The sequence below is a fragment of the Semicossyphus pulcher genome, unplaced genomic scaffold (genome assembly GCF_022749685.1).
Source record: "Semicossyphus pulcher isolate SPU_LCO1_2020_fin unplaced genomic scaffold, fSemPul1.0.p SCAF_2, whole genome shotgun sequence".
In the NCBI taxonomy this organism is placed as follows: Eukaryota; Metazoa; Chordata; class Actinopteri; order Labriformes; family Labridae; genus Semicossyphus; species Semicossyphus pulcher.
Genome location: NW_027211693.1, coordinates 31,193,069 through 31,208,606, shown reverse-complemented (window position 1 = coordinate 31,208,606; position 15,538 = coordinate 31,193,069). Strand labels below are relative to the sequence as shown.

The 15,538-nt window shown below is 40.3% G+C and overlaps 1 protein-coding gene across 1 annotated transcript; it reads right to left on the bottom strand.

Moving 5' to 3' along the window:
• Positions 1-991: 991 nt before the first annotated feature.
• Positions 992-14,183, bottom strand: setd7 (SET domain containing 7, histone lysine methyltransferase). Its single transcript, XM_069670367.1, has 8 exons — positions 14,099-14,183; positions 11,502-11,631; positions 8,552-8,753; positions 7,196-7,385; positions 7,041-7,122; positions 6,845-6,962; positions 4,856-5,013; positions 992-1,716 (listed from the first exon to the last, which is right to left on the bottom strand). The coding sequence occupies exons 1-8, from the start codon at positions 14,136-14,138 to the stop codon at positions 1,524-1,526; spliced, it is 1,113 nt and encodes a 370-aa protein (XP_069526468.1). The 5' UTR covers positions 14,139-14,183; the 3' UTR covers positions 992-1,523.
• Between the last annotated feature and the right edge of the window lie 1,355 nt (positions 14,184-15,538).

Below are 15,538 nucleotides of genomic sequence, written 5' to 3'. Positions count from 1 at the left end.
TAATTAAACTCTTCATTCTTTATGTAAATTCTATGTTTTATACAGTGCCCTCAGAGAGTCATACACCTTTTCGAAAGAAGGGGGCGTTTCTTGTAACATAAACTTGTAGCCGGGGAGTAACTTGAATGGTATTGCAGATGGACTCTATTGAAACGAAGGGTGCTCCATTTGGCTGTGAGTGTAATGTCGGAGTTCACTCCGCGATTAACAGGCACAGAGCCTGTTATTAATTCGATTTTCTTTTTAAAGGCACAATTAAATAATTAAAATGAGTAACTAATATAGAGGAAAAAAAAAACTGGTGACCTAAAGTTGTTGGCTGAAGCTCTGACGTACTTCCTGACTTTACATTTATTTAACGGCAGCTCTTTCACTACAAGGTTTAGGTTCTGATCAGAGTTTCATTTATTCACAAAAATAAAAAAGTGAACAAATTTATTAAGTTCACCTTTGTATCGACGTGTACAGAAAAATATAAAATATAAAGGTATACTAACTTTGGCTTTATGCCGAGTTACTTTGCTCGTAGCAATACTCTAATTTACTTTGTCTGCATTACCAGCACTTCATAACAATCTGTATTGTATCCTTACTCAGACATGATCAGCCCTTGGTCTTGATCATTTAATCATTAAATACAAATCTGTGTGCAACTATTAATAACGTACCACAGTGTCTGAATTAGTACAACTATACTGAAAAATAAACCCACCTTAAAAAACACTTTAAAATGGAGTTTACAAGATTTTTAGTCCTTTCAAAAAAGCCCAAAACTTCAGGTGACCTTTTAATCCCAATAGCAACATGATCCACTGCACTATCTGTAGAAGAAGCGTACAGTCATTCCATGGCACGATTCATGAGGCCTGTGAACTGATAATTTTATATGTTCGACTTTATTTTGTGGTCGATGATCACAGATAATGAGGGTAGAAAGTGAAACGAGCTCACTGCAGGTCTGTAGTGGTACAGACGCCATTAGAGTGTTTGAGGTACAAATCAGGAAATGCAGAACTCTACCAAGTTCAGATATAATAAATAAATGAGTCACTGTAAGATAAACTGTTTATCCTTCATGCTAGGTGACGAGGACCATCATGTTTAAAAGGTTTGGATTGGGCCCGCTGAGTCAACGAAGTGTAAGCTTAAAAGTTTGAATACATAAAGATAAAGATTGTGCTGTAAAATGATGCTCAACACATCGAGGGACTGCTGCGTTAAACATTTGACACAGAGGTTAGTGAAGTGAAAACTGAGGAACTTTAATCGTTTTTTAACATTTTCTTAATTTATAAGCACCAAACGTTAAATCTTGATTTCCATTTCCATGTGAGAGGAAGACGACAGTGGTCGTATCAGACAGAACAGCACCTCAAACCAGAGAGATGCCTCAGATCATTTGGTTTGTTGCATAGTTCTTGTGCTGCTCAGGCCTCCTTTCAGACTGCAGGGGATAGAAGTGCTGTGATGCTGCAGGAGTCTTTCAAGGTGTTAGCACAGGAAGAGGGAGGTCATCTATTTTCTTACTGGCCACTGGGAGCCGCCTGTCTCTGCTGGAAGTCCTTCAGCTCCAGTTTGTACCAATCAGGGGCCTCAGGCCCATTTTTCCCCGAGGCCTCGTGATCGTAACCATAAGCCACAGTCAGCTCCTCGTCTTTCTGCACGGCCCTCAACGTACGGATGCACTTGATCGGGCCAAAACGAGGGTGGACAAACCTGCACAAAACAATCATGAAAAAACATTTAAATTCAAAGAAACAGAACAATTGTCCTGTGCTCAACTTGAACTACAGCAAAGGGGAGTGTTTTTGGTAGGCATCGTTAAACTGTTGTAAAATGAGGCCATATTAACTCAAGCCTAATCTCTATGTACAGATTCTACATAGAAATGTAGAGATTAGGCTTTACATAGAAATGTAGAATCTGCAGGCTGTAGGCATAGAAATGTGGAATCTGTAGGTATGGATGTGGATTTTCGTGAAGGCAAGTGTGGTTTCCATTTGTATTACGCCTGTAGTCCCAGTAATATTAACTAATCACGTATCAGCAGGCTGCGGCATCTGCAGGATAAAGAGTCTGTGTGGAGAGCAAAAGCAGGCGGAACTTAATGCACTGTAATGACATCCCGGCTCCCATCAGCGGCTATCTGACAACGATTAAGCTTCTTAATAATCTCTATAAACAAGATAGCCGTGTTGCTGTTGCTTAGCTTGCTACATTTCTCTGGTTGTTAGCTTCAGTATAGTGAAGTTTAATTTAATGTTAAGTAACTGTTAGCTTAGCTTGCTACATTTCTCTGGGTGTAAGCTTCAGTATAGTGAAGTTTAATTTAGTGTAACGTAACTGTTAGCTTAGCTTGCTACATTTCTCTGGGTGTTAGCTTCTGTGTAGTGAAGTTAAATTAAATGTAAAGTTACTGTTAGCTTAGCTTGCTACATTTCTCTGGTTGTTAGCTTCAGTATAGTGAAGTTTAATTTAATGTAACCTAACTGTTAGCTTAGCTTGCTACATCTCTCTGGGTGTTAGCTTCATTGTAGTGAAGTTTAATTAAATGTAAAGTAACTGTTAGCTTAGCCTGCTACATTTCTCTGGGTGTTAGCTTCATTGTAGTGAAGTTTAATTAAATGTAAAGTAACTGTTAGCTTAACTTGCTACATTTCTCTGGGTGTTAGCTTTCAAGGGAGTCAGGGGCCTCAGGGCCAAAACTGGTCCAAACTGGACCGGACAAAACTACATAATGAAATTTATATAAAAAAAAGAATGTTAACGCCTGCCAATCAGAGATGGGCGTGAACCTCCCGGGCCCATCTTTGAGAGGGAGTCTATGAAACCGCGCTCATTTTCAAATATATCCTGATCCAGACACATCATTTACGAGAGTTTACATTATTTTTGCTAGCAAACTGTACATTAGCCTTCTAGATAATGTTACGTTACCACTCAGAGACTGCGCCCATTCTCTCTTCAGAATCAGAAATAACTGCACGTTATAGGCTGCACATGCGCGGGGTGCGACCAGGACTTTTGGGCCCCCAAATGACGTCACTTTGGGCCCTCCAGCAGTGGCCAAACTAACCCTGCACAATTGCTATAACCACTAGGGATGGGCATTTCCAGTAATCTTCATATTCGAGTAATCTAATTACCTTAGGAACGAGTTATCGAGTACTCGCAAATTTTCTTTACCGTTAAAAAACAAAACACTCGGGACACGGACCTGCTGGCCTGGAAATAGTAAGCTATGTGCCTGTAAGACAACATTACTATCTAACACTTTTACATTTATGTAAATAAACTGCAAACAATAGAAAGCAAATGCAATTTCAAATACATTTATTGAACAACCTTAACAGGGCTTTCAATTAACGTTGTAGCATTCCGTTGTCAAACGTCACAGCAGTAGCGGGTGCGCGAGTAGTGTAACGTTACTCGAATAATGACATCAATACGTTGAATACTGTAAATTCAATATATTGTTAAGTGCAGGAAACATCAAGGGTGGCAGAGCAGGGGCTTCTCTCTCCGGCCGTGATTTGAAAGGGTTCATGATTAAAGTGCTGTGTGTGTCTGTGTGCGTATTTCAACTTGCAACAATGTGTCAGTTGCATGAGAAAGTGCGGGAATTCAAGTGGAAAAGAGGAAAGAAAGTGCAACGAGTTGAGTGACGTGTCATGTGACTGCAGGTTTAGAGAAAAGTTGAAGCCAAAGCCGGTAATGATGGATACCTTCCTCGTTGATGTGGGCAAAAAAGCTAAAAGACAATGAATATAAAAGAGGTAAAACCTTGTTTATGCAAATTGTGGACAAAGATGAGGAGAAAATAAGCGCAGTTAAGTATAACGTGTGGCGCTGGTTTAGCTCAGTGGTTAAATCGGCGGCCATGTACAGAGGCTACAGTACTCGATGCGGCGGCCCCGGGTTCAACTCCTGCCCTCGGCCCTTTGCCACGTGTCATCCCCACTCTCTTCCCCTGTTTCCAACACTATCCACTGTCCTCTCAATAAAGGCATGAAAGGCCAAAAAAATAATAATAATTAAAAAAAAAAAAAGTTTAACATGTGTGTTTGTGGCTTCTAAACGAGCCGGGCATTTATCATCCGTCTGTATGACAGCAAGTGGACTTTTAATCTGAACTAGTGGATTAGCATCGCTGTTTTTATCAACACTACATGGATCACAGAAAACCTGAATGTGTTTTATGAACTTTCTCGGCGGAGGATGGATTATATGCACAGCCAGGCACAGGAGAGAAGGCTGCGTCACACAGGTAGGACAAAAAGGTTTGTTTTGACAGCTGACTAGCGGTAACTTGTTAATATTAATTAGGTGGGAAGTCGGTGCTGACCGGGTCTGTTTCGCCCTGTCTTTACCGCAAGGCAATATTTATAAATATAATGCTGATATATGATGCTGATTCATTTTTGAATTTGAAAGTGTATATAAAACGCAGATATGATCCAAGCTTGATTCCTGTCTGACTGCCTTAAATCTTACTTGCTGATATTATCGGAAACTATCGCTAAACTGAGTGAGTTGTGCTCACCTTTCTTTTGAACGACACTAGTTCACAGCTGTTTCCCTCTGCTGCTTTCTCTGTTTATCTTTCTTACTTCTTTTTTGATATCCTGGTTCTACTTTCGTGGGGGAGTCATGGTGCTGCAGGCTACACTGGCACTCCACACTCACTATCAGGAAGAATAATTTCAGAATAATCTACTCTCCTTTTCAGTGCTTACTGCTGTATATGAACACGTGTTAGTTCACCAACTGTCAATCTAAAAATTGTGAATCTTATTTTGAAATTGTCTGACCTCCTTCCTGTCTCTATCCCCTGCTCCACTCAGTTTGTACTCACGGGTCATATTTGCAGTTGGGGGTAAAGGAGTGATTTGCCTTGTGACCCAGAGACGCACAGTATGTCTCTGTCTGGTCGAATGGCTGTGGGACATCGATCACCGTGTCCTCGTCCAATGAGATTGTGTTTCCGTTCAGTGCCCAGTCTCTGCTGTCCACCTGAGGAGGCCATTTAAGTCATTAAAAAAGAAAAATAAGTGGTTAAAGTAGCACAAATAAAATAAAAAAATAAATAATATACATAAATATTTCTTGTTGAAATATTCTAACATATTATCCAACATTTTAAACTACTTTACAATTGGGCCCTTACTTTTTAGCCCTCTTTTCTTATCTTAACTATTAACTATTTTAACTGTTAAAGCATTATTATTGTTAAAGCATGTTAAAGCTAACTGTTATCAATTAGCTTAAGCTAACTATTTTAACGGCTTATCCATTTTTTAAAGTCGAGCTGCAACTGCATTTCGAGAGTATCTAGCTTCCGTATCGTGACGTATTTCCCAGTGACACAGGACGTGAAGGCGGGACATATCATTAGAGGGATTTGATTTGATCGTTGAGAAGTGGGCGTAGACAGACGTTCTCCACAGCGCAGTAGCTAGCTAACTGACCGAGCGTTCTTGGTGCTCTGCGGCTAAATGTTGCAGATTGATTGGTTGAAATTGGTTGGTCCTAGCTTACGTAGGCACACATGATATTTAGTTTTACAGGAAGAAAAAATGATGGGATTTTGATATAAGAATACAAAGAAATTGATTTTCTGTATTTGTATGCATTGTTTTTTTGTGGGGATGTGATCTAAAAGGATTAAAATGCCATTTTTCATTTCACCTCGACTTTAAGCCAACTATTTCAACTGTTAACTGTAAGCTAGCATTTCAGCAGTCATTTCTGTTATTTTCCCATGACAGTTGGCTTACTATTTAAAATGTTTAGCCACTACTTTAAGCTAACTACATAAACTGTTAACCTAATATTTCCAGCTATTTCAACTGCTTTGCCATTACTTTCTTTTTACCACTTTTAACCATCTATTTATTACTTTAGGACAACTGTCATCAATTAGCTTAAGCTAACCAACCACTCATATACTTTAAGATGACAATTTTAACAGCTTATCCATTACAATACTTTAAGCTAGCCATTATCAATTATCTTAAGCTAACTATTTCAACTGCTCATCCATTATTTTAGGCTAACAATTTCAGCTGGTTAGCCATTACTTTGAGCCAACTTTTTTAACTGTTTATCCATTTTTAAAGCTAACTATTTCCACTATTTTTCCACCACTTATAGCTAAGTATTTCCACTGTTTAACAACTACTTTAAGGTAAATATTTCAACTGTAATTTATCACTTTAAACTAACAATTCAACTGTAACCCAACACTTTAAAGTTGAGCTGAAACGGCATTTCGAGAGTATCTAGCTTCCATATCGTGACGTATTTCCGAGTGAAACAGGACGTGCAGGCGGGACACAAGTGGGCGTAGACAGACACACAGCGCAGTAGCTAGCTAACTGATCGAGCGTTCTTGGTGCTCTGCGGCTTAATGTTGCAGATTGATTGACAGGTGGATGTAATGATATTATTGGTTGAAATTGGTTGGTACTAGCTTACGTAAGCACACGTGATATTTTGTTTTACAGGAAGAAAAAATGATCGGATTTTGTTGTAAGAATACGAAGAAATTGATTTTCTGTATTTTTTTTGGCCTATATTGTCAAATAGATGCACAATATTACCGGGGATGTGATTATCGGGGAAGGATTAAAATTACATTTTTCATTTCACCATGACTTCAAGCTGAATGTCCTGGGATCCATCCCTTCCAATTGTTTTTCCATTTCTTTAAACCAATTACTTCAACTGTTAAGTTACTTAACAATCTTTCCACGTTGCCCCAAAGCGAAGTACCCCTGTGATTGTAATGTTTTGGTATCACTGATGTTTAAGATGTCTTCCGCTATACTTCTTTGTCCCGTACCTCAGAGTGAGTGATTCGTACTCCGTTATAAAAAGCCATTACAGTGTCGGTCTCAGCATCTGTCTTGGCAAACAGGCCCTGTCCTGCTCCTTTGATCATGGATTCTGCCACAAACACCCTGACACAGAAACAATATGGTGACAGTATGAGGAGAAGTCCGTAAGTGTTATGCTAGTCATATGTACAATGTATTCACCTTTGGCTCTCATAAGGGTCAGGTAGCAGCGTATGGGTGGCAATACAGGTGGATGTTGACTTGTCGTAAGAGTAAACTGGACCTAAAAACAGAGTATGTTAAGTTCATGTCTTGTTTTCTTACACAAAGGCCCCCCTTCTGACATATTTACTCACTGTTGGCTGTGATTTCGAAGCGTGATCGTCCACTCTGGTTGGAGATCAGGGTGGTGCAGCGAGCCTCGATCAGCTCTCCGTCTACAAATCTTCCATAGAGAGCCGTGAGTCCGTCCGGGTAGATGTACGCTACAGATTCACCTGTCAGCTCCCCGTCCTCATTTACCTCCCCAAACACACAGCCTCCATCCTAGACTCACCACAGTACACACCAACACGCACAAAACACAGTTAACAAAGATTATTTTTTACTTTTTTCAGCTCCTCATATTTTTTTTCTGTGTCTTAGACAATAATAATCAATAACTTTTAGTGCTACATATTTTAAATAAGTAGAGGCATAACTCTTGCTTGAAGGAATTTACAATACATGGCGTCATTTTCCTCTGGCGTCACACTCAGGGTGGCAAACTCAAATGCTATAAAGTTGTACTGCTGTGTTACAAGTTTAAAATCATGTCATTTCAGGGAACCTGACTTATTGTTACCATTGCAACTTGCTTGATAAGCAACTGAAAAGACAAGGAATATTGAAACTCTGGAGTGAAATTCGGCTATATATCAAGTAAAAACAAGGCTAACAGGCAAATTCCTAGCTAACGTTAATGTTCAAATCCCAATTTTAGCTTGTAAGTGGCTGTAGGCTAATGTTAGCTGATGTCTAACAGCAGCTTTATAGTTGCTTTTCTATTGGGAAGCATATGCTAAATGTTTAAGTTAGCAAACATTAGCTTTCAGGTAAATTCATAGCTAACGTTACTTTAGTTTGGAATTTACAACTCTCCTATAATGTAACACTCTCAGATGGTAATGATTGCTAGGAAGTGGCTGTATGCTCACGTTAGCTGTTTTATAACAGCAGCTTTATAGTTCCTTTGCTGTTGTGAACCATTGCAAATGTTAGCATAAAGGCATATCCATACTGTTAGCTAGGATTTTAGGCCTTTCCTATAGTATCATGTACCACTTTCAAATTATAATGTTAGCTAGGAAGTGGCTGTATGCTAACATTAGCTGTTGTCTGTCAGCAGCATTCTAGTTGCTGATTAATTGGGAAGCATAGGCTAAATGTTTAAGTTAGCAAAATTAGCTTCAAGTCAAGTTGGCAAGGAATTTACACCTTTCCTATATCATGCATCTCTATCAGTGGTAACGTTAGCTAGGAAGTGGCTATATACTACCATTAGCTAGAAATTTAGTGTAATTTAGAACACTATCAAAAATATTGTCACTAGGAGGTGTTTAATGTTAGCTGATGGCTAACAGCTTATGGATTATCACAGTGTTGAATATGTTGAATGTAAACATACAGGTAAACATAGCCGCTGTGTTTTAGTGAGCACTGAACTGACTCACAGGGTAGTAGACCCGACATTCCCCAGAGCGGTTGTTGTCTTTGTACTGGCCCTTGAACACCAGGTGGCCCTCTCCATCGAACTCCTGAGCGGGCCCGTTCAGCTCGCCGTCCACGTACGTCCCATGGAGGACGCCGCCCTCTTCATACGTGTACACCCCCTGACCCTGCAGAGCATCGTCTACATAGAAACCCTCCAGGGTGCTGTGGAGAGGAGACAGAGAGGAGAACTGCTGTTAAACTTTAGCTATCATTATATCAACTTAAGGTCAGATAAAGGGATCTCCACAAGTTCAGCACTGTAAGAAATATCTAAAAATATAAATGTGCATGATAATACACACACTACTGATAAGTCCTCACCTTTGAATATGTGCCTACAACTTGAAATTTTATATAATCGTACTTTTGTGCAGAGAATTACAGTAGGGCAGTGGGTCATTGTTGAGAGAAGAATAAATAAAAAAGTTATAATAATAATAATAAAAAAGTAAAATAGAAAAATATTTTGAGGGAGGACAAAGTCAAATATTGAGCCAGTAGGATTAAAGTTGTAATAATTTGGAGAAAGGACAGGATGTATCAAGATAAATGAGATCAGAATCGGCTTCATTGGCCCAGTATGTGGGCACATACAAGGAATTTGACTCTGGGTTTTCTGTGCTCTCAATGTACAGACACATATACTAAACTTAAAAACAAGGACAGGTTAGACAAGGTAACACAGACACTTAGACACTAAAAACTAAATCTAAAACTACTATATAAAGACCTAGACAGGAGACAATAGACAACGGTGCAATAGAGAGTGTAAAGGTGCAGAGGTAAATATGGTTGTGAATCAGATTGTTATGCACAAGAGGTAGATGGTATTTACAGTATTTACAGTGTTTACAGAGAACGTGGATTGACCTTCGATGTAGTGATAATATGGTAAGAGGATGAATTAAGCAATGACAATAAATTAGTAACATATTTCCCATGCACAATGGCTGTTTGTATAACTCACATGTACATTTGATTAGGATATAACATATTTATTGTCCCCGACACTCTGGCTGAGTTAGCTGTTCATCAGAGTGACAGCCTGGAGAAGGAAAAGTGTTTCTTTGTCTGGTTGTTTTGGAGTACAGTGCTCTGTCACGCCTGCCGGAGGGGAGAAGTTCAAACAGTTTGTGACCGGGGTGTGAGGGGTCTGCAGTGATGTCATCAGTCCGTTTCCTGACACTGGACCAGTATAAATCCTGGATGGAGGGCAGGTCCGTGCCAATAATCCTCTCTGCAGATCTGATTGTCCGTTGCAGTCTGTTCTTGTCCTGTTTGGTAGCAGATCCAAACCAAACAGTGATGGATGTGCAGAGAATAGACTGGATGATGGCGGTGTAGAACATGATCAGCAGCTCCTGAGGCAGGTTGTGCTGAGCTTTTTTCCTGACAGTAGACACGGTGCTGTTAAGGATTGTGAGGGGGGAGCATGTGGGGATGCTTCTCCTCAAGTCCACTGTTGTCTCCACAGTCTCGAGTGGGTTGAGCTCCAGATGGTTCTGACCGCAACAGAGGACCAGCTGATCCACATGTTGATACCAGGTCTGAAAAGCCTCACTGTGACATCTGCACACCAACCTTCGTTAATATAGAAGCAGGTTCCGCATCCCCTCGTCTTCCCTGAAAGCTCCGTTATGCGGCCCGCTCGGTAAAGCTGTAAGCCCGGTAGATGTCATGAGCTGTCCGGGATGTGTTCACTGAGCCAGGTTTCAGTTAAACACAGGGCAGCGGATCTGCAAAAGTCCATGGTTTTAGAGTATCTTGTTAGCCAGCAAGCGGACATTCGCCACGAGGATAGACGGGAGCGCAATGCGTTATCCCCGCTGCCTCAGGTTCATCGCTTCCCCCGTCGGCGTCTCCAGCAGATTCCATAAAGAGCTGCTGCTCCTCAGACAAGAATCTCCGTAAAACTGGTTCAGTGAAAACCGGAGAAAAAGTTTTAGCAGAGGAAAAGCCGATGTTTACAAGTTCCTCTCTGGTTAATGTGACCAGAGAAAGAGAGCAGAAGACAGAACAAAAACACAAAAAGTACTAGAGAGCGCAGTGCCGAGGCTGCCATCCACGGTGCCATCTTGTTTTGTTACATTATATTATTTAATTGGGATATCTAAAGCATAATGTCAGAACATAATGATAAAAGGGAAGCTAAATGTATCTGTATGAGCCATTTTGTTGTTTTGTTTAAAAACTATATAAGGCGTCACAGTTTGAGTGTTACATGATCTACAATCTTGGGCATCTGTCATTACTTAAGAAGGCCCAGGTGTGTGACATGAGGACCCAGAGGAGAAAAAGTTTTGTTTAGCTTTAGTTTTTGATATTGCACAGAAATTATTTGTAATTTGAAAACTATTGGTTTAACATTTTGTGGGTTTGGTGGATGAATGGAACCACTTTATGGTAAAGCCAATCAGTGTTTATATTTCCCGACCTTCTGGAATGCTTCAGAAATGATCAATGAAACCTCCAATAAACAAACGAGCATTTTAAAAGTTGTTTTCCACTCCTCTTGAGGACAGACCTGACAAAGTTTTACATTTTTACTCATGATGCTTTCAATATTATTTTTAAAAGACATAAAATCCACTTTCCTTCATCCATGCAGCCTTTGCCATTTTACATTGCACCAAGCAATGCCAGCGTAAAGCCGCCCGAGTGTGTGTTATTACACAGCGTTCTGGCCTTGCGAAAGCAAATCGTGCACAAGGTGTAAACAAACAAATACACACACGCGGTGCTGTTCCGTCGTGTCCCCTCTGTTACTACCTCTGATGCCGACTCAGAGGCGGAACGACCCACCATTCCACCTCTGTTATGTTGTACTCGGTTACTCTGTTGAAAACAATCATGGCGATCGTTCAGCTGAGGTGAAAGTCTACATTTATCTCTCTGTTTTCTTAGCAGTACCTTCCATCAAAGAAGAAGAACTTGCCCTTTCCGTTCTTCTCTCCGTGGCTGAAGTGTCCTTCAAAACGATCACTGGATGAGTATGTGACTGTGCAGAACCCATGGGGCTGATCGTCCTCATCCAGTGGACCTGAATGCACACAAAACAAAGACAAACACACAAACACAGAGGTCAGATGATTCGACTCAACTGAATGCATTCTCGGCTGTGTACAGTTTTCAGTGCACAGACTCTCAATCTTTGCTTCTGTATAATCTCTCTTCTCCTCCTGACACTCTAACCTGCTCTCCAGCATTTTACAGAAAACAGTCATTCTTCAGTGTTTGTGTTTAGACTCTGATTCCCCTAAGAACTCTTTAAACCAAACTCTGCCTCCACCCATCATTTGTCCCCAAATAGGTCCGACCTTCATTTAAATCCATCAATGAACGAAAAAAAACACATTTCATTGCCTATGTATTTTGGATCAAGTAAAACATGTACATTTTTCTTTTGAGGTGCCAATAAGTGTCTAACAATGAACAAAGAACAGAGACAGAGGTGGTGACTGTTTTAAAATATTGCTTTAACAAGAGACTTATTGCAACTTCAAATATGACGCTATTATATATCCAAGCCTTAATGAGGAAATAGATTTTGGGCATGTTTTATAAACTAGCTTAAATTTATAAAACACTTAACTAACTGAAGTCAGCCTGGACTGTTTCCTTGAATCAAAGATCAAACTCACCACTCTGCCTCTGTGTTGCATTTCAATTCCCCCCATTTAAGTGGCTGTAGGTGCAACTTTTTTATTATTTTAAAGACAATTTTTAGGCCTTTTGCCTAGATTGGTAGGACAGTGAAGATAGACAGTAAACATGCGGAGGAGAGAGGGGACGACATGCACGAAACAGGCGAGGTCGGAGTTAAGCCAGCAGTCCATGAGGACTTTGCCTCTGTACTTCGGGCAACCCAATACTTACAACTTCTTAAACAAAAATACAAGATAGGACTAATGGACTTTTCAAAAATGTACAGCACAAAAGTTAATGGTTCGATATAATTATTAGTTTTTATGTGGTTTCATTCTATTATTTTGCATCTTTAGGACAGCAGAAAAAGCTGAACATGTCAACACGTGTTGTAGAGCAGTGTTGAATTTCTGTGGGGGGGATTAGTGTGTCGACCAGGGTTTTGTGTCCCCATCAATACCGATCGGAGCCATAGACAGTATAAAAAGATAGATGACCTGAAAGCTCCCTAAAAGTGAAGCCATAACATTTTTAGTGCCCCCTGCTGACTGGATGCAGTATAGTATGGCGCAAGGAAAAGGACAAAATTAAGACTATTGACAGGCCGAAGGAGGCTATATCCTTGCCGAAGCCAGCTACTGATCTGGCCAATGATAAGCCAGCACTGGTAAATGAGAAGCCGCCTATTCATTCGACAGGGTGGCAAGTCATGCGTCTAAAATAGCAACCCCTTGGACTGGCTTCTGGATAGACTGGTCATTAGCTTCCCAGGCTGTTGATAAGCACGCCGAAGCTAGTTACATTAGCCATTGATTTGACTGGTCTTCTTCTTCCGTTGTATTTTAGTATATTGGAGCCAAATGCGCCACGTTACCGCCACCAACTGGACACACGTAGGATTTATCTAGATTCTTTAAATCAGTCCGTTATTAAGACAGAAAGTGTTTCCTCTTTCCTTTGCTCACAATTTATGTACAGTATGGCTGCTTTGAACATGCATGTGCACAAACATATCCATCCATCCGTTTAATAGTTAATAAAGACCATTAACCGTTACATTTAAATCTACACCAGTTTGTTTACTCAGTCAAGCCCAGCTGTCAAGTTGCCTTGGTGGGTTTTCGGACCAGTGGGAAAGGGGCTTTAGTTTGCGATTTTGTGAGATGAACCCTCATTGTTTTCAAGCCTGTCATGGCCCTTGTGGTCATTATCGATGACGTGTCTTACTATTGAGTGATTGACTGGACTTTTGTTTATCGGAAGTTGTCTTTCATATCATTATTTGTACGTGTTTATATATGCCGGTGACAGGCAAGCAGAGTTTATTACATGATCCAACTTTTCCAGGTTTGCACGCGGTTTTCTTTGACAAAAGAGTAAAGTTTTTATCTCTTAAATACTTTTTCGTCACAAGACACTGCTTTCATTAAGCCACCTCTTGTAACATAAACGACACAACCCCTCCCTGTCATAATTTACAGTTTTAGCGATACTTCTGTGAGATACTTCACAGTCCAGCCGCTCAGCACACCTTACCTTTTCATGTCTTCAATGATCATGAACCGATCCCACGTGCTGCAGCAGCCAGTGAAAAACTAAACAACTGTTCAAAACAAATGTCCCTATACATTTCCTGTCTGGTTAAATGTTTCCAGCAGCGGGACTCTGATCTCAGCCAGGCCGCCCTCGCTCGCTTGTCAAGCGGATTTCCTCCTGAATAAAGTCCGAGGCGCTCTGAAGTTACCGCGCGGGCCCACTGACAGACTGACTCGTGGAGATTTACGGAAAATCCAAAAACAACAGAAACATTTAGCAGCTACTCTACATTTTATCTTTTATAGGGTCAAAACGATGCTGTTTACCTTCCACGACCTCTTCTATGTTTTCATCATCGCTGTCCATGCTGCACGAGACTGCCGGAGAAAAACACCTCAGCTCTCTCCGCTTCTTTTGTCACCCACGAGGCGTCATCTGAGCGTGCAGGATGTGACAGCTGATTTTCAGCTCAGACTTCATGCTGGACGTTTCCTTTGCATAATGAAAAACATGGAAGAAACAGAAGATTGCATGCATAATAGTATTAGTTAAAAAGTAATAAGACAGTCAGGCACGACACCGCAACAATTAAGCTGTAAAAAGATGACAAGCAATAAAACTTGCAAAATAGTGCATAAAATCAGCAACTACAAAAAATAAAAGCCAACGCAATAAGTAAATGTCACTTGCCATTTTTTAAACACATTAAAATTGCTAGGGTGTCAAAGTGCCATCAAGTGACAAATACATTTTTCTGACATGAAGAAAGGATTTTAGAATTATTTTATCATTATGTAGGAAAATGTGTTGACTTTCATATAAATGCTATCACAATATATTTGAAATATGTAACGCTATCCTCTGGAGTTAACAGAGATGTAATTCTTAAAGTAAGTAACTGACTAAATGTAATTGTACTATCAATGAGTGTGCTCAGAGAGATCAGATGGTGGAACCACAGTGTTGACATCCCGCCCCTTCCTCTATCCAAAACACACCTTTACCTTGTGGCCTTGCCGTGTTGGAGCCCTCAGGTGGGCTCAGTCTGCAGCAGAACAGCTTCTTGTGTCGGTCTGAAGCAGATATTCACGTTTATGTAAACTTCAATGACTGTATTGTTAGTGTTAGTTACATCTCCTCTTGCCGTTGCTCCTCTACTCTGCTCGGGAACGCTGCAGGAGCCCCATTTGTCAACAGAGCTGTCAATCATGAGGTCACACCCCCTTTTTATAGCATCAAATAACTAATTAAAAATAAACTTGTCAGAAAAATAAACACTTGGACATAAATCAGCATGATAAGAACTAACTATAATGACAGAAACCATGTTTGAGAAAAATAAATTTGACCTGTATTTTGATTTTATGACTGACTACACAAACTGGTGTAGATTTAAATGTAATGGTTAATGGTCTTTATTAACAATTAAACAGATGGATGGATTATATGTTGATATAACGTACAGTTTGACTCATGTCCCATCTGTTAACATGGAGGAGGTGGGCTTTATGACCTATACTGCTGCCAGTCAGCAGGGGGCGATAGAGAGGGTTTCCAATATTTTTTATGCCCTAGATATAGTTCATGCTTCTCTCTAAATCAGTATAAGTAAGTATTTCTGATTCTGGCTATACAGCCAATGATTGCAACATGACTGAAGTTAGCTTGAAACAAATTAGTCCGACCATGCAGGGGCATGTCTGGCATTTTGGGTGGCTCGACGAGGCTTTGATTTATGCTGGGGTGGCATGAAGTGATGTCCAAAT